This window comes from Erythrolamprus reginae, chromosome 3 (genome assembly GCF_031021105.1).
Source record: "Erythrolamprus reginae isolate rEryReg1 chromosome 3, rEryReg1.hap1, whole genome shotgun sequence".
Classification (NCBI taxonomy): Eukaryota; Metazoa; Chordata; class Lepidosauria; order Squamata; family Dipsadidae; genus Erythrolamprus; species Erythrolamprus reginae.
The window spans coordinates 134,732,238-134,752,839 of NC_091952.1; the positions used below are offsets into that span (position 1 = coordinate 134,732,238).

Here is a 20,602-nt window from a genome sequence, read left to right on the forward strand (position 1 = left end):
ATACATACTGTACATGTTTTTTCCTGTTCAAATCCCACTAAGGCTATGGCTAGCTGAGAGCTAAATAGCTTGAAATAGAGCTTTACTAGTCATTTTCATTATCAGCAAAAATATGTTACACACACACATACACCCCTGAACTACAGGCAAATTCTTATAAAAAATAAAAGTTGTTTCTGTTGCTCATAGAAAATGTATTTTATATGCACTGTAGTGGCAAAATATTTTCAACCACAGTACTGCCTAGAGATCCCACTATAAAGGTAAGGTAACCAAGGCACCTAACTTCCAATGAACAAATCATTACTAAATAAGAATAAGAATATAGGATTGTAAAATAAGCCAGATAACTAAACTCTGTACTGGAAAGGATTTTTTAAATTAGTTTATAATATAAAATGACAGGACCTGGAGAAGACCAACCTTGTGTGATCTAATAGGTCTCTGGGAGGTAAGTGGCAGGTCCCGTTGATAGTCTGGTGCGTAACCATGTAACCAACACCTTGAATTTTGATGGGAGACTAATTGGCAACCAGTTATGTTTTCTTTGATATGTTGTGAGCCGCCCCGTGTCCCGAAGAGGGGCGGCATACAAATCCAATTAATAATAAATAAATAAAATACAAAAGACAATAGTAGGAAAAATAAGGAAGGAAAATGTTTGGTGCAGTATAATAAGATAACAACATCAAAGCTCAACTTTTTACTTTTACATAATAGTATAAATTAGCCATTTCTATAACAACAAACCTATCTAATTGGTAAATCCTAAAATCAGATTTTATTTTTTTCTACCTAGAGCATACAGGTGTAGAAGTGGTTTCCAAGTAGAAACAAAAATAATTGTGGATGGGTTTTTTTCCTTTAATCAAAGCAGTCAAATTTAGCCATCTCTGCTAATTCCATCAGCTTTTGCAACCATTCATACATTGTGGGAACCAAAGTGTCCTTTCATTTTTGTTCATGAAGTAATCTTGCTGCCATCAACCTATACAGCATCAAAGTTCCATTGAAACCAAAAGAAAGTTTCTGGTTTTATCTTTATATTTACTTAGAGAATCTTCTATATTAGGATGTTATATTTCCCATATTTCTTTGCTTTGTCATATGTCCACCACCCTTCTTTACTTTTGAATTTCCAGCATTCATTTGAAATATCTGTATACATTCGTTATAACTTATCTGGTGTTAAATACCAATAATACATCATCATATAGAAGTTTTCTTTTAAATTATAATTTAGCGTAAATTTTAAATCTTTCACCCACATATTCTTCAATTGTTCAAGCATTGCATTATATCCAAAGTTCCTTGCCCACTGAATCATGCAATGTCCAATATTGCAGTGCTGCAATATTGTAACCATGCCAGTTATTACCTAGTCTCTATTTTAAATATCTGGGAGAGCCCACCATTCCCCGACCCAAGGCAATTTCTTCTATGGTAATAGTGCTGTCACAATTGTAGGAGATATACCTTTCTCTTAACATTTAGACAACATCTTCTTTTGGTTTTGTTCTAATTTTCACCCTTTCCTTTTAGCTTTTTTCCTCTGGTGTAATAGGAAATGAATTGTTTTCTTCATAACTAATCTTTAGAATTTTAATGATATTTGCACTCTCTTAGCTTAATCCTCTTCTTTCTTAGCTAACTATATCTAATTCTTAGATCTTCATTTTTTCATACCTTTACCACGTTATGACCAGTTTAAAATACTTGAAATATGTCTGCATTGCCTCTGCTGTCAAAACTTTGTATGTGTAATTACTGACCCCATTATAGAACCACAGATGAGCATTATTGATTACATAGCTTAAGAGGAAAGAGAGAGGGAAAGGGAGAAGGTTGTTCTAGATAAGAAATTAACAAAACGCCTAAAGGAATAAATACAGATACCCAGTACAACCCCTGTTATTTTTTAGTATTTTCTTGTATTTAATCAACCGTGGATCCATCTTAGAGGAATAGTCATATCCATAAGTTATTATATGTCATCAAAGATATTGCAGAAATTTGTGGTAGAGTTCATCCACATGGGTTCTATTTTTGGTTCTTGCTAAAACATTGAGGTCTACCAACTAGCGCCAGACAGAAAATGGTTGAGTCAAAAAGCATAATCTGTAATATCCCATAACCCCATCCTCATACAAATATATGTATGAATTACTAGGGGATAAGAATTCTTTTTACATACTGTAGCTGATTAAGCAAAGACATGTTTTATAAAGTAAAACAGTCAGAATGAGAAACAATAAACATTATGACATTATCATTAAAAAAAATAACTACAAGACATATCCTAGACATAAATGGCAAATCATTTAGAAACCTATCAATTGATTCTGGTCTACTTTAAGTTCATCATATCATAGAAGACCTGATCTATTATGAAATAAAAGTATACAGTATTGAGAGTATTAGAACAGTATTTTTATGTTTGAGATAGGGGTCAAAATTATTTATTCATTATAAAAGTAGTGATTTTTATAAATATAAATATAAAAATTAATAGTAATAATATTTAATAATATTTTAATAAATATTCAAAAAAGTTTAATCATGTATTCTAAATTTTTGGCAAAAATCTAGGAACAATGCTTGCCAGCATTCAGGTTCCTAGACTCTCATTTGTTGTCAGACTCTTGAACAGTTTATTCAAGGCACAAATGTCACAGAGTTGTCTTTATAAGATTTATTAAAGTGAAATGAATAGACTTTTAAGAATGTCAGATGCTGAATTATTGTCTATAAGAACCCATTTATTTTCTAAGACATTAGGCAAAGCCTTTTTTACTTCTTTCCAAAAGTTTTAGTGAAATTTGGTGAGGAGGTAGAATTTTTTTAATGATAAGGGGATGAGCTTGCAAGTGTCTGTTTATCCAACCCAATCTCCTGAATCCTTATCAATCTGAGAATGGAGCTTTATGCTTGATTTCGAAGAACTTGCAGAATAGGTCATTTTATTTTTTCCATACTTTTCTGAATCTCAAATTACATCAATTTTACTCCAGGAATTTTAGAAGCTTATTTGTAACATGTTTATGTTAACAAGCAGCAGTTCTATTACTACTGTAGTAAACTGTCTAGAATTAACTCACTGCGTCCCTGTATCTAAGAAACTAGTTGAAAGTGATTGTGTGGGTTGGTTGATGATTGCTGCCAACCTTAGTAGAAAAAAAAATCATGCCAAGCTTCTAGGTGACAAAGCTTGCCTGTTTTATATAATTACAACCATACAAACATTCACCATCCCCAAAACAAGCTTAGAATAAAAAAGGAAAGAAAGACTCAGAAGAAATACCTCTCCCCGCTCTTTTTCAATTCTGTGGTAACTTCAAACACTCATTAAACAAATGGTTATAAGTCGAGGACTATTTGCAATGCTAACCCTTTAAAAACCAGTGCAGCAGTGTATACATGCATTTTTTTCTCTTGCTGGAGCATTTGTAACATTTTGCTGGTGGTTGTTTATGTGTTTGTTCCCAGCGTCTTATGAATACAAAATGAGTGTTATTTCACTTGGTATATCAACTTCCCCTCCAAGCCATTTTTCAGAACATTGAAAGCTCTGGTGTCTTGCCATCCATCCACTGTTGGCTGTTGGTCAACTGGGTCTGGAGACTGAAAGACAGATTTGAGAATGTTCCCTGGAAAGCTGGGCTTGGGCAGATTGGAAGATGCTGTGGAGGAAAGTGCAGCTGGGTTTTTGGACTCCGAAGAAAGCTCTGGGAAGGGAGGGTTGAAAAATCAGGAAATGGAGAAGGGATGGTGCCTTTGGATAAAGAGTGCTGGATTCCAGCACTAGCCATCCCTTTAAAAAATGTGCCTAAGTTTCAGTGTATTACATATGTGAACCAACCAATATTTTCACCTCTATGGGTAAGAGGGAACTTGTAAAACAAACAAAAAATGATTAAGAGCATTTTTGTGTATAAAGATTACTAAATCTGTGTAACTTGAAAATTCATAAGTGTTTAGTCACTTGGACAGGAAACAGCAGAGAAATGAAATAATAAAGCAAATTCTGCAGGGAATATTCATCTTGCCTTGTTTTTCTAACTTGCCGCCTTATGTAGTAAAGCAGCAGAAAAGCAATTTTAGAGGTAACAGAAGTAGCCTGACATGGCTCTAACATATATTGAAAGAACTGGTAATGAGCCTCTGTTTTGGAATTGACCAGGGTCTCTTTTTTCCTTTCTCCCATACAAGACATTGTAATAGCATTAATCCAAACACTTCGGGTATCCTAAGGTGGAAAGGTTGAACCATAAATTAATCATTCTGTCCAGCTAGGTTTGCAGATTCATAGTTGGCCCACCTAAGAACTTCACATAAACATTTGTTGCAGGTTCTGTATATAGCTATATATGCACTGCCAGTTTCTTGCCAAAAAAGGGAATGAAAACTTGTTTGAGAACAAAATGACAACTCTGGAGGTTTATAAACAATTTGCTTCATAGGGTATGTTCTTTGATTATTTTTTATTGTGATTTCCTTGTCATTCAGATTAACTACCCTTCTGACAAAATGTTGGTAAAAAATTAGTTTGAAGTTTGTAGTATAGCTGTGGGAATGCCTGGTAGCCACCTATTAGGCTTTTTCTTAGCATAACCAATTAACATATTTGTACATCTGTTTTTTATTTATTTAATTCAAGCTTGCATCTATCGTTTTTTTAATTATTCTTTTTCTTTAGGTACAATATATACTGTATTTCAAACCATCTATTTCAAACAATGATCAGTATCCAAAGGGGAAGAGAAGGGAAGGGAAGGAAGAATTACAATACAAATAAAAGCCATAATAAAACACACCCTAAAATAATACTGTTTTTAAGAATACCATCTTACTATTACAACATAGCACTTTGTTGCCAAAACAATATATATCCTCACAACCTCTTTGTAATCCTTCCTGGCATTTTAGGAGAGGAGTGAGTGCCAGGATTGGGTAGAAGGAAAAGTGTAGTTTGCTCTTCGTGTTTTTTTGATGTCTTGGTTTCCCCCAATTCTTCAGCTTTGAGGATATTATTGTTTAAAAACACAAGGTAAGGCATTGCATTGAGCTGGTCAGCTGGGCAAGTAAAACGATCTATGTACTAGTAGTGGATTTGTTTGTAAAGCAATATAACATGTGTTTAGGTAGGATTGTTTTATAACTGGAAGAACAGATTTAGGAACTGGAAAGACTGTTACATGCTTTGCTTTGCTTTCTTTGGAATTTTGTGCGTAGATTGTCCAGTTTTCCACTCTTGCTATATTAAATTGAATGTTTGGAAGAACTCTGGTCCAAATGTCATCCCTTGAGTTTTAGTCTATCTTTAACATATTATTTTACAATGGAAGTGAAAATATATTTCGTCAGCCAATCCATCTTACAGTCTATCTTTTCTCCTTTTTATGCTGCTGCAAAAAGTACCATTTTAAGGAGACCAGGAAGGGAGCGGGGCACGTTTAAGGTTTCTAGTTCATATACTGTGGACAAGCTATTTTCTTGTCAGAAATCTATTTTCAACACAGTTGTAAAATGTAAATAAATTACATAATGTTAAAATCAAAATTAAACAGCTTAGAAATGCGTGAAATCCTTTGGGGCTGTTCTATTGCTTTAACATTAACCTTTTTCTGAAAAGAGTCCATTTTTGCCTCTGCAGCTGTAGATCTGCAGGCCAAGGAGCATGGCAGACATTGTGTGGCAGTGGCCTGCCTGTAAAGGAGCTTTTATTACCACCCGGTATTTTTAGCTAATCCCTTACTCAGCTGGGATTTGGGCTCAACAATCCCATTCTTAGCTGAGCCAGACTTAGTCCATGGGTTGCTTCTTTGCCAAACTGGTTTAATGACTCTCTAAGAACAGCTAGCAGGACTGATAATAGGAACTGGTCATTTTGTTGTGGTTTTTCATGTTACTTTATTTGCTGGAACTTTTCTTTGCTCCAAGATCCACAGTAATAATTATACTGCTGACAGAGTGGTTCTCAGGCTTATTTTTTAAATCGTTATTTCCATAAGAAATGATAAGGACAGGTGGCATGAGGGCATTGAATATTATTTTGTCTCTGAAATTAATCATTGGCATTATTTTTGCATCCCTATGATTAGAATCAAAATGTAAATGTTCATTTTGATTTACAGCAGAAAAGGTAATTTAAAATGTCAATGCAGTATGAGTTGTTATCAGCTGTTGAAAACAATACATGGGTCAGGCCGAAGCCATTTTAGTTGGGGTCTTTGGCCTGCCACACTTTATAGTCTTTTAATGTGCATTCTTTGCTGTGTGAAGCTTGGAGGGGGAATTGCATGAGAACTGTATTTATTTATTATTTATTTTATTAATTGGATTTCTATGCCACCCCTCTCCAAAGACTCAGGGCGGCTCACAACATACATATGTGTATGTAATCATAACAAATTCTTATAGTCAAGGTCATCTTTTGTCTTTGCACTCCTGCACCTGCGTGGAATGAGAATCCTGCCAAGTTGGCAGTTAGAGACATGATGGACTTGGGGGAGCGGGGACAGGGGTTTGAACTTTCAACTAAGCGGAAAAACCTCGGATTTCTCCCAGATATGCCAACCAGGTTCTAGATTCAAGGAATATTAGAAAAGCACTGGAAGAAAGGGTTCAAGGAGTTCCTACACTTTGTGACTGTTCATCTTTGCTAGGTTATTGAGTAAAATAAAAAAGGCAGTTAGGCTTAATGTACTGTAGCTACTGTCAAACTTTTTACTAAGTCTGCACTTCTATTTCTGCTAGTTTTTTCTCATCATTCCTATCATCCTTTTCCTCCCACTTAGGACTGTATGACTGTAACTTGTTGCTTGTACCCCAAGATTTTTATTAGTATTGATTGTTTCTTCATTGCTTATTTGATCCCTGTGGTAATCATTAAGTGTTGTACCACATGATTCTTGACAAATGTATCTTTTTCTTTTATGTCCAATGAGAGCATATGCACCAAGACAAATTCTTTGTGTGTCTAATCACGATAAATAAAGAATTCTATTCTATTCTATTCTATTCTATTCTATTCTATTCTAGAGAATGCTTAAAATAGCTTCAAGGTCTCATACTCTTTTCCACAAATATACTTCTAATTTGGCAATTGATATAAGTATTCTCTTATTCACACATTTATTTATTATTAATTTTATTTCTATGACGCCCTCCTGAGACTCATTACTATAAGGTCTAAAGTTTACATGTCCTTTATGTGCATATTTATTAACTTGCATGATTCTATAAAAAAAATTTGTTTGGATTATTTATTTCTTTGATTAAATAAATACAAAGAGATAAAGAGACATAATGTCTACACAAAGATATTCTGTGCAGTTTTTAACAGGTACATAAACATAAACACACAATAGCAGTGTTACCTATTACATGTTTTGGCAGTTGCATTGAGCGGAGATCATAATGAAGAACTGTACTGAACTATGAAATGCTGACTCTCATTTCAGCTGTTGTGCTGACATTTTACTAAATAAATGATAGAAATTTGGAAAAAAGTGAATCACCAAATGCATTCTTGAAGCAAAAGTAAATGGCTGTTTTGAAAATACTGGAGACTGCTGGTTCAAAATTTTTTGAGAGCAAACAAAAGCCATTATAGTTTCACTTACTGAGATCATCTCTCTGTTTTGTCTTGTGGTTGTTGCTGTTGTTTTTTAATCCCATGAGTAGCAGTTTGTTTAATTTGCTGGGATAATGAGTTTTTTGGTCAAGATTTTATTCCCTTAATATCCCTTTAATCGTCTTGACTTGAACCTCATGTCTAGCATTTTCTGGGAACTGAGCTTTCTCCTCTTGTCCCATCACATTCCATTTTCTGGAGCGTGGGATTCTAACTGGGCACTGCAAATAAATCAGGATTGTTCTTAGTTTTAAAAATAAGTTAATCTCTTTGAAGCTCTCCCATAACAGTTGCATATTTCAAATTTCTTTCTTGATTATACATTGGTTTCTTTTCACAACAAGGCGATTGTAACTGTTGTAGCATCTGTTCTGAAAGACCTCCTCCTCTATTTGTATAGATGACCAAAGCTGTTTCTCCTTTTACATCTTAAGCCGTTTTGATATACTCAACTGGTATCTAGTCCCTGGTATTATGAGCTATTTTAAAAAATTCTGCAGGAAGGAGAAGTTGAACTTCATCATCTATGTAACATATTTCTATTTTGCAATTACCTGATGTACTAAGCGGTATGAAATAAATGTGTAACGAAAATGTACAATAAATCAAACAACCTGTGAAAAAAAGGTTGCAATAAAGTTGAGAGTAATTTACACATAAAAACAATCTTTTAACATTCTAAAACAGTGATGGTGAATCTTTTTTGGCTCAAGTGCCAAATCGGTGTGTGCCTACGCATTCCCTCACCCATAATGCAATGCTCATCCACCTCACACATGTGTACCACCACCGCGCTGACCCCCCACGTTTGTGCACAGGCCTCAGTGAAGTCTCCAGACTTCTGGTTGGCCCGTTTAGCAGCCTCTTGAAGCCTGCAGAAGGCAAAAATGGCCCAACAGCCCAAATGGAAGTTTGTTTTCGAATTTCTGATTGGGGTATTTCAGTAGGCTTTCCTGAAGCTGTGAACAGCGAAGAATGGGCCAACCGGAAATTTGTTTCCGAACTTCCCTTTGGACTATTGGGCCATTTTTCGCTGTCCCTAGGCTTCAGGAGACTTTCCTGAACCCTGGGGATGGCGAAAAATAGGTCAACGGGCCAACTGGTAATTTGGGAACAAACTATTTTCCCACCATTCCCAGGGTTCAGGAGGCTTTCCTGAAAACTGGAGAGAGTGAAAACAGCTGAAAAGAAGGCCGAAAATCAGCTGGCCACATGCCACCTGTGGCACGTATTCCATAGATTTACCGTCACTGCTCTAAAATATTAAATATGAACCATTCTAATTTTCGTGGCTAAATCGAGCTGCTGAAAATGACCTGTTTTATGAACACACCCACCAGATCATCCGCCTACTTTGCAAAATATAACTGTTGTTCCTCCAATGTTGAAGGTAAACTTTAAATATATTTACATATTCTGACACTAAATATATGGGCTTGTAGGTCAAAATGAGTGGTTTGAATTTATATGTTATGATATGTGGTTACAATAAATTTACCGTATTCTTTGGAGCATAAGATTCACTGGAGTATAAGATGCACATTAGTTTTGGGGGAGGAAAATAGGGAAAAGAATTTGCTTACCAGACATTCATTTGGCTAGCGTCCTTAGTCTGATCAGCTTAGCACATTATTTTATCCCCTGGTTAGGGCTTTAAAAAAACCTTATTTGGAGAGAGTATCAATGAAAGAGCTTGCAAGATGGTAAGAGCTGGGAACATTGTTAGCACCTGGTTAGGACTGGAAAGAAACATTCAGAGTAAGTTAGAGGAATGGAAAAAACCGTGCAAAGTCTTAGGGCTTGGAAAACATTATTTGGAGATAGTAACAATGAAAGAACCTGCACAGTAAGAGCTGGGAAGATCATTAACACCTAGTTATGGCTGAAAAAAGAAAAAGCTTTGGAAAAAAGCTACAATCAGTATAAGAAGCACTGAAATTTTAGCCTCTTTTTGGCAGGAAAAAGGTGCATCTTATACTCCAACGAATATGGTAAATGGTTTAAATTGAACCAAAAAACAAAATGAAAATAATTGAAATTGAAGTCCAAATTTATTCTAATTGTAATTCTCAAATAACTTTAAGGAAGTCCTCACAATGATCAGGATTTTTTGTTTTGTTCCCGATATCAGTAGATTTTGGATGAAGTAAAGTGTTATTATAGAGTTTTACCCAGAGTATTCCACATCAGTTATGAAACTTTTTAGCAACAACGTGTTATAAAATGAGTTATATTTAAAGTGTTGATCCAAAATGGCTTTAAAGCAGGTTCTTGTATTGAAATAAAGCCACTGGATTAATAAAAATGTTTTTTCTTTAAGTTCAATAAATATAGTACCAAAAGATCTCTCAAAATCAGATGGTATGTGCTTGGAGTGGAGTGTATTTTTAGCAGCTTTTTGCTGTAATAGTAATTGCTGTTTATTGGCATATTTGGTAACGCTTAGCAACTCTTTTGATGAAAATATTGTCCAGACAGAGGTGGAACAGCTCAGTTTAGTCTGAGTCACAGCATTTGCAAGAAGTGAGCTATGGGATGAGTTACAGCTGTGCCTCTCACGTGCAAATAATCTAATTTACACTGGCTAGTTCTTTTAGCCTATTCTTCTCCAAAATGGATGGTGGACATTTTAAATGTAGCAGCTGGCCAGCATTTCACAGATGCAATAAAGGCAGAAAGGTATTATACTTTGCCACCTTTAGTACTGAGTAGGCTTGTACCTGAACTCGAATTCATATTTGCTTCTTGTTTTCCATCGGTATTGCTCCTAGCATCTCTTTATTTTGCAGATCTCCTTTGCAAACCAAGGAGATTCATGGAATAAGCAGACCACAGATCACTTCAAAATATGTTGCCAAGACCATAGGGACTTGACCAAGCAATCCCGAAAAGGCAAGACTGAAGGAAAGACTGTTTGTGTCTAAAACTATTAAGCTATGCCTTTCATTTTGTTCATTCATTCATATTATTCACCATATATTTCATTTTTATTGGTTGTCCCTAGGTGAGTTTGTGGATATTGACTTTAGTCAAGAATCATGACTTGCTTAATTGGTTAATCCACATAAATGTTTTTTTAGGAAAATAGAAAAGCAAACATTAGATTGCAGACTTAATGTCAAATGTAGTGTTCCCTGCTAACAATTAGAAGAGCCATTGGTCATTTTGTCCACTATTCCACAAGGGCAACCAAGTGCCAGTTTTATCTCCAGCATGCTCATGCTCTTCTGTTGCAGACTCAGATCTCTAGAGACTGCCTTGAAAATCAATATATTGCTGCCAACATATCACCAATTGGGAGATATCTGCACTATATTCACACATTCAGGGTGTATAAACAACAATTGGCAAATTTATAAACCAGGATAACTAGATAGAAAGAAGGAAATAATTTCCTTAATTATCATATGTAATTCTGCAAAACAACCACAGCATAAGTAATACACAACGCTAAAATATATTTTTTTTTTAAATGTGTGCTCTTGGCCAGCTTTTTACTTAACATCATGTAATTGAACAGCTGTCATATGCAGCCGGGTGTACAAATATCCTGCCGAAAGAGTAAAGTTTCAATCCAGCTAGTTTTAAAGTTAATTAAAGAATTAAGAGGAAAGAAAGTGTTAATGCTATTAAATTACTCTTCTCCAATCTGGAAATCTTGCTAATCCTCAGCATTCATGACCAGAATGATCAATAACCGTCCTGGCTGGGAACCCTGAGAGCTGCTGTCCTGATCCATTGGAAGGATTCCAGATTGGGCAATGTTCAGTTAAATAAATGTTTCAGGAATTGTCAACATCTTTTTTTTAGTTTGATGAACACTTTTGAAAACAAGCTGTGGGTACTCAAGAGAATCTTTGCTATGGCGTATGTGTGCCTATTCACAAAACTCCAACTTAACCAAAAGGCTCATTATCACTTCTTGGTTTGCTTTATATGGAATATATTTACAAAGAAATACTGCCCTGAAACCACCTCCCCCCCCCTTCATTCTAAAAACTATCAGCAGCCCTATGGGATTCTTGGAAATGAAATGGATTCTGGGAATTGATAATATATGAGTCAGTATTTCAAAGTACTTTAAAATGAGTGGACGTCTGTCTCCCACAATTGATGTCATTGGGCTCCTATAAAGAGACCAGTCTAGTTCTTGGTCAGATCATTCTGCTTTGAGTTTCATGTGAAGCAAATTACATCTTATATTTTAATATCTGTTATGTTATGATTATTAAATTATGCACATCATGATTGGGAAATAATTAATCATGGAGATGAAATTTAAACCTAAACTCAACTCATTTTCTATGTATGTAGGGGAGAAATGACATTTTATAGTTGAGTTCATGCTTTGAAAGTGGAAAAGCCAGTATTCAAAAAGGCTGAGAAAGAGTGGCTTGAAAAATAGATGTCCTGTAGAGGAGAATTACTAAATGAAATTGACCAATGCCTGGCTTAGTATAAGGCAGAGCCCCCAATCTTTTTGGATCAGTGAGCAAATGTAGAACAAGGACAACATTGAAATGGAAGTTTATCACATCCTGAGGCTCCCTCTTCCATAGAACATTCTCTCCCATCCCTCATATTTTTGCTCTTTTTTTTTTAAAGATGGCCACCCTTTCAAAAGCAATGCTGAATTTCAGCTGCATACCTGTTTTATTTTCTTTGAAAGCTTTTGGGTCCCAAAAGAATATGGTACTTGGAAATAAAGAAGATTGCCAGAGATGCACATTTTGCAATGCAACATAATAGCTTTTCATTTTTTTAAATAAAACTTGGAGTAACACCATTTATCTCCATATACAGTGATACCTCATCTTACAAATGCCTCTTCATACGAACTTTTCGGGATACGAATCCGGAGTTTAAGATTTGTTTGCCTCGTCTTAAGAACCATTTTCACCTTATGAACCCGAGCCCGGGTGTGTGCGCTCTCTTACTGCGTGTGCGCTCGCTTACACACCCGGGATTCCCCTGCCTTGTGACTGCCACTGGGATTTCCCATTTGTTTGCCGCCTCCACCAGGATTTCCCCCCTCTTTTTGCTTGCACTGGCAGTTCTGGGGAATCCCGGCCATCGGTGCTTCAAGGCTGAAGGCTGTTTTCATTGTGAGAGGATGGTCCCATGGAAGGGTCGCTGTTTCTTCCGCGCCAGTTGATCCAAGCGCTGGCAGGGAAGAAACAGCGACCTTACCTTCCACGGGACCATCCTCTCGCAATGAAAACAGCCTTCAGCCTTGCAGCACAAACAGTCTCAAGCGCTCCCCCCAAGCATCCCTGACCGGGCTCTCTTCTCAGGTATAGGGGGCAGAGCTCTCAAGAGCCAACAAAGGCGCCCCCTGTTCTCTGTCCTTAGCCACAATTCTGATCGCCAGGCGTCTGAGCGAGGTGGGGGCAGTCGCCAGAAAGGCAAAGCCGTGGTCAATCCAGAGTGAATTGGGGCTCATCTCGGCTCCAGCGTGGTCTCTTATTTTTATCATCTCTGGTTTGACTCTGTCTCACCCCACCCCCCCAAAAAACCCAGAAATCTGAACAAAGTGTTATAAAAAGGTCCCTGCGGAATTCCTTTTGCTCTGGCCCCCGCGGGGGGAAGGAGAGAGGAAACAGGCCTCAGGAAAAAAGTAATGAGGAAAAAGGGGTGAGTTTGGGGATTGCACACATTATTTGCTTTTACATTGATTCCCATGGGAAACATTGTTTCATCTTACGAACTTTTCTTCTTACGAACCTCGTCATGGAATGAATTAAGTTCATAAGACAAGGTACTACTGTACTTCTATCTTTCATATTATTCATCTTTTTTCATCTTATTCAGTATATATATTTTTACTGTGTGGTTTTCCTACTTTCCAAGTTGCAGTCTTCCATATATGCCTTTAGGATACAAATGTTTTGAATCTGTTTTTCAACCTCAGCAACTTCATGAATTTCAATTCCCAGAATTCTTTAGATACTTGCTTATAGCGGGAGTGGGGGTATAGTAAAGTTTCAGGCCAGGCATGATCAGGGTGGCATTTCCTTCCCTTAGTATATTTTCTGTTTTACTACACCCTTGCTCACGGTGCTATTCAATTTTCACTAAAGAGAATCAAACTTTTCTAGATACTGTTCCACTACAGACATTTAGCTCATTCAGAAAACAAATCACAAGAACAAAAATAACCGGGGGCACTTAGGGCTGCTGAATTCTTTGGAGTGAAGCTCTCATGAATGTAGGAAGTTGGCCACCTACTGAGAGGTACCGGGATGGGGCATGTTTTAAAGCCAGCTGGCATGTATGCAAAAATGTTAGGAGGGAAGATGAGAAGTTGGTTGCATAAGCTATGAGAAAAGCTTCAGAAAAGCTTCATTCGTCTTAATGAAGAATAAGACTCTCTATGGGAATACTACATAATCTTGTACCTTAATTAAAAGAGGTGGCTTTAATTATAGCTTCCAAATCCAAACTAAGAAAGGGGGTGGGAGTTGAAATAGTTCCTTTTTTAAAAAAAAATATAGTTTTTTATTGGGTTTTTAAAATTTTTTTAACAAAAAACAAAACAGAAAACATAAGTGTACCATCACCATACAGAAAAAAACCCTTCACCAGGGAAGAATCAATTTTTGTCCTTCATATGCTTTGTCTCTGGGTTACATTGTTCATTCTTTATAGAGTGATTGAATTTTATTTCTTACATTTGCATCGCTTACTGATGTTTAATGATATTAATGATATTAAGAACCAGGAATTATTATTTAGGAAATGGAATAAGGTAGAAATAAATAGACTATTAGATCCTACTAAAGCGATAATAGAGAGTTGGATGAAATGGCAAGATAAATTGAAAATGACAAACTCTAAATTAGCAACGCTGCATGTGATAAATACAAAGAAAGAAAGTAACCTCACAAAGATAATATGGGAACTAAGGAGGAAAGGGATACAGAGATTAGAACAGTTATATGAAAGGGACGGAAGAATCAATAGAAATGAAATAGAGAGGTGCCTGGGACAACAAAACTGGTTACAAATTAATGCGATAAGTACATATTTAAGTAAAAGGGAAAACAAAGAAATATTTATGAGACAAGAAACAAATTTAGAAAAGATATTAAGGGACAAGTGTAAGAATATAAAAGCACAAACAGGTAATATATATAGAGAATTATTACAAGTGGAAGAACAAGTAGTAAAAGGATTGACAAGATATTGGCAGGACGAATTAGAAATTGATGAATGGGATATGGAGGGTATAATTGGAGTTGAAATAGTTCCTATTGCAATTTTGCCCATTTTTCTGCCAGAAAATGATGTTTAAAATGGTTAACAATAGTTAAGCATGCATTGGAAAAGTTAAATTTAATTCACAGTAAATTGAATCTGTGTCAAAGACTAAATAGCACCCAACCAGTAAAAGCTTATTTCATAAATAAACCAATTTAAATGCCAAAGTTAAAGAAAACTCTCTGTTTAAAAAAAAGGTGCTACAGAAAATACTCATCTGGCCTCCATTAGCCCAGAGATCCAGAGACCGATAGTGTATTAGGGGAAAAAAGCCCTCTTATTTTTCTTTTCATATTCCCTGCGATTATGGGTCATAAAAAAGGACTCACTCAATACCAAGCTCATTTGGGGGAATGTGAGCCTCCTGATTGCAAATTGTTTAAGACTTTGTATATGATAACATCACTTGCATTGTGTTCAGAGATGTACCAAAAAACCCTTCAAAGACCCTCAGATTAAGCTGTTCCATGGAAATCAGTTGCTCTGTTCTGTTGTCTGTCCTCAACTGAATTATCTTAGGTTTCTAAATGCTTGTGAAGGCAGTCCCATGTAAATGTGTTACAATAGTTGAATGGAATTCAATCAAGAGTTAGGGTTCATCATCACATCCGGTATGACATACTTCCCCAAATGGCACACCATTTGTAACAGTGACAGCGATCTTCACTACAGATCAGGGAAGTATTAATACCACTCTACTACACCCTGGTGAGACCACATCTGGAGTACTGCATCCAGTTCTGGTCACCACACTTCAAAAGAGACATTGAAACTCTGAAGAAGGTGCAGAAAAGAGCAACCAAAATGATTAGGTGACTAGAAACCAAGACTTACGAAGAGAGACTGCGGGAACTGGGCATGGATAGCCTAGAGAAAAGGAGGGCCAGAGGGGACCTGATAGCAGTCTACAGGTACTTGAGGGGTTACCACAGAAAGGAGGGAGTCACTCTATTCTCCAGAGGGCCAGATGAGGAACAACGGCTGGAAGCTGTTGAAGGAGAGATTCAACCTAGAAGTAAGGAAGAACTTCCTGACGGTCAGAGCAATCAACCAGTGTAACAACCTGCCTGCGGAGGTTGTGAACTCCCCAACTCTGGACACTTTCAAGAGGAGATTGGACTGCCATTTGGCTGGGGTGCTATAGGAATGGTTTCTCTTTAATTGAATATGGATGCCAGTTGAGTTTAGATAAGCAAGTATCATCAGAAATAGGACTCATTAATGCTGCAAAAAGGCCAGTGCAGTCCTAGGCTACATCAACAGAGGGATCAAAGTTCCTCTTTATTAACCTGAAGCATTAGTACCACTTTGTACTGCTCTCATAAGACCACACTTGGAATACTGCATCCCGTTCTGGTCACCAGGATACAAAAAAGATGTTGAGATTCTAGAAAGAGTGAATAGAAGAGCAATGAAGATGATAAAGCGTCTGGAGACTAAAATATAAAATGAATCAGTGGTTGGATTCAAAAAGTTTTACTACCAGTTTGGTGGGCATGGTAGGGGAAGGATACTTAAAATCTCCATTCCTTCCCCACTCCAGGGGAAGGTTATTGCAAAATCCCCATTTCCTCCTGATCAGCTGGGACTTGGGAGGCAGAGAATAGATAAGGAGACAATCAAAGGTGGTATTTACCGGTTCTCTGGACTACTCAAAATTTCCGCTACCAGTTCTCCAGAATTGGTCAGAACCTGCTGAATCCCACCTTTGTAATGAACGGTTGCAAGAACTGGGCATGGTTAGTCAAACAAACAGGACTAGGGGTAACAACTTGATAACAGTCTTGTAAAATTTGACAGGCTGTCATGGTAAAGACGGGGTTATCTTATTCTCCAAAGCACCCAAGGGCAGGACAAGAAGTAACGGATGGAAATTCATCAAGGAGAGATCCAATCTAACATTAAGGAGAAATTTATTGACAGTGAGAACAATTAACCCAATTCTGTTATTCTATATTATAATGATAATGTTTGTCTCTGTTGTTTTATATCACTCTGATTCCATTGATGATCATTTTGAATCACATACCATGAGGCTACTGCAGGACTTATCTAAACAAAAAAAGGTGGGGGTTTCACTTTGGCACTACAGATGGTTTGGAATACTGAAGGAAAATATAACCTCTTTTAAATACGGTTTAGTGATGACATCAACATGGAATTTTGATTGGATAATTGCATAGCACTGACAATAAAAGTTAAGGAAAAATTTGGATGTCCCGATGGAATGATGCTAAAATCGAAGCATTGACAATGGAAGAAAGTTTAAAATATTTGGGCATTATAGAAGCAACTAATACTTTGCAAACTCAAATGAAAAAGAAAACCATATTTCAATATCTCAAACAAATTAGAAAAGTTTTAAATTGAAGCAGAATGGTATTAATATAATCGAAACCTAGGCTCTCACTGGAATATGCTACCCAGCAGTAAGACTGAACATAAGCCAAACTACATGCTTTGGATAACAAGACCTGAAAACTTACAACAGTACAGTATGTGCTACATCTAAAGAGAATAGCATCTTATATCAAACAAAATTGGTTTGTTGTGATTGTTGCGGAAACAAGCAATGGAGGATGACATCAAAGATTTTAATGATTATCTAAAACCGGGCAAAGAAAAAATGATAATTGATGTGTTCAAAAAAAATATTTTGATTATAACAACATCAAGGACAGCATGCAAAAATCAAAATAGTTAAAACAGTGAATGAAAAATTGGAAAGATAAAACTTTTGCATGGTCAAAAGAAATAAAAAGCAATAGTTTAATTTTTCATCCATCAGGAGTCGAACAGTAAGACTAATATCTGCACCCCAAGAATTAGCACTAGCAAAAACACAAAAGAAAAACCCTGAAAAACTGAAAACAACTTCAAGTGAAGCTCATGCAAAAAGAAAACCCCACGTCATTAACCACTCAACAAGTAAATGTAGCAAAATTGTCCTATCAGATTATAAAATTAAAAAATGTATGACAGAAATAATATACTGGAATACACTGGAATGTATTTTAAAGGTATGAATTTGCCATCTCAAAGTATAGCTATGCTGACAACATTGATAAAGTGACTCAGAATTGTCACGTAAAAATGTTATGAGATTTCCAAATCCAATTATACCCCAATACATCAGACATTACAGTAGCTGAAAGTACTTTGATAAAGCAAGTAGCAGTAGGATATTCCAAAAGGAACTGAAAAGATTGAAAACTATTGCAGCTTAACCATGGAATAAACTGGCAAAGGTTTTCCATAGTTATTGGGGTATTAGAAGTTACAACAATAAAATTATTTAAACAACTGAAAAATTAGAAATTATTCAACTTTGCAAATTACCGGTAAGCTTTCAAAAACACTGCTTGAAACCATATTACAATAATACTTAATATTCTCAGACTTTTAAATACCGCTTGAATTGATCCAAAACCATCAGCATTTGTCGAGCATTCTTCAAAAGAGGATAAATAAAAAATATAACTAAATCTGAAAGAGTGAAGCCTTTATTATAAACAGGATGTTTTGAAGTATTTTTCTTTTCCTTTTATTATTTGTCCTAAATCATTTTCTTTTGTTTTTGTCTGCCTGCCATTGTTCTAAATAAATTATGGCTAATATTGCTTCTGTGAAGACATTGGTTTATATATATCTCTATCCTATAGTAATATTGACCATGGGTGGTTGTTTTTTTTCCTTTTATATCCCCAAGATATTTATTTGTGATTAACTCTTCCTCCTTCTGTCCTTTTGTAGAGAAAATAATTAATGGGCAAGACTATGAAGTCATGATGCAGATAGACACTGAAGTAGTGGACACCAGGATCCTGCATATCAAAAACTCATCCATCCCACCTTACCTTCGAGAACAGCAGAGGAACCACACAGCGTCCTTCTATCATTCTTCTCCAACCGTTCCAGAGGCAGCTCCTACTTTGAGAACGATCCCTGAATCACCCCAATAGGCCCTGCAAATGAGGCTTGCATATGTGCTCTGGGATAGGCAACCCCTGTAGGTTTGCAATGGCAGTGTCAGGGGCAGTATCTTGTCTTACACAACAGCTTGAGGTTGCTGGGTCTCAGGATTCTGTCTGCTTTTAGACCTAGCCAAAAAAATAGTCTATCTAGATTATCTGCCATCCTTATAAGACAATATTTATGGGTATAAGAACTTCACTTTGTTAAAAGAAATGCTAAAATTGCAATGGGTAAAAGAGTGTTAATTGGTGGAAGAGAGGCTTCTTTGGAGTTAACTAATTCCTGGGATTAGGGGTGGGCACTAAATGTCAATTATTTCCCCTAGCTTCTCAGAAATAAATATCAATTTATTGCCAGTTTCCGAAAAAGAAATGAGGGAGCTACATATGAATTACAGGTTGTCTGTTGCTAATTGTTTGTATTGTTTTATTTTTAATTTCAGTTTGTAGAATTTATACTTTGCATTCTTTATTCAATCTTATTCTGAGTTCTCTTTCCTCTTCTTCTTACCAGTGGAGAAAGGAGGAAGAAAGTAAGGAACTACAGGCTCTTGTTCACCAAATTAGAGTTTAAGCCATTCTTTGTTGCACTCTCTGTTTTCAGTACTTTTTCATTATTTTGTTCAGTGTCTAGACAAAGTACTATATCCTACACTGGCTTTTCCCAGTACTTTATTATGAAACAAATGCCCAGTCCAGCTGTTTTGTATTTGTTACATAAGATACAGATGTTTTGTTGATACCACCCTTAAACTATGTGCAAATTTGTAAAGTATTGTTACTGGGGAAATGTTTCTAAGTACCATTATAGAAATTAAAATTCTCCCAGAGTGTATCTGAGCCAGTTTCATGGGCACATATCAATGGAGACCTGCCACATTATTAATGAAGAGCTTTGTTTTGAACACCAACACTGTTATTGCTTTGGGCTAAATATTAAGCAAATGTATTGCAATTGGGGCAAATGGTGCTTGTCCATTGGCCCAAGTTCTGTATAAGAGAACCAAAGCCCAGATATCCCAGAAAGAAATGATGTTCATATGTGTGCATCTTCATGAACTTCCCGCATGAATTTGCCCATAGGAATAATTTATGTCCTCTTTCTAACAGAGATGGATCAAAAAGGGTGGGTTCTAGTAGAAAGGCCCCCATTCATACTGAGAGCACTAGATCAATGAGAACAAGTTATCTGCTTTTTCACTCCAGGTCTTTCATTGACATAGTTCATGCCCACATTGGGCATATAGAATACCCACATTGGGATATACTTTGAGATTGGGATAAGAGAGGAGGTGTGGCCCGATGCATAGATCTTTGCAGGGGATACAAATTAGAGCATAGTACCGCATAAGCTAAGATATTTAGTTCTTATCAAACAACTGATCCTCCTTTAGATGTAAATATCCTCAGGGAAAATTTCATAGAGAAGATTTAGATTTATTAGATTTGTATGCCGCCCCTCTCCGAAGACTCAGGGCGGCTCACAACAACAACAATACAATACATAAAATACAAATCCAATGGAGTTAAAAAACGAGATTTAAAACCCATTGATATTAAAAGCAATCTTTACTGCACAATCACACCATTCTCATATATTACAGTCAGGAAAAAAGGTGGTGGGGGGGAAGAGATAGTTATTCCCCCCATGCCTGGCGACATAGATAGGTCTTCAACATCTTGCAGAAGGGTAGGGACAATTCGAATCTCCGAGGGGAGTTGGTTCCAGAGG

At 36.4% G+C, this 20,602-nt stretch overlaps 1 protein-coding gene across 3 annotated transcripts in view; it reads left to right on the top strand.

Moving 5' to 3' along the window:
* The window catches only part of ATF6 (activating transcription factor 6), a 111,012-nt gene extending 91,307 nt beyond the window's left edge, over nt 1-19,705 (top strand). For all 3 annotated transcript variants that reach the window (XM_070746761.1, XM_070746763.1, XM_070746760.1), the window contains one exon: nt 18,650-19,705. In XM_070746761.1, the coding sequence (XP_070602862.1) occupies nt 18,650-18,858 (209 nt within the window). In that variant the 3' untranslated portion in view covers nt 18,859-19,705. The remainder of the gene's footprint in view (nt 1-18,649) is intronic.
* The last annotated feature ends 897 nt before the right edge of the window (nt 19,706-20,602 follow it).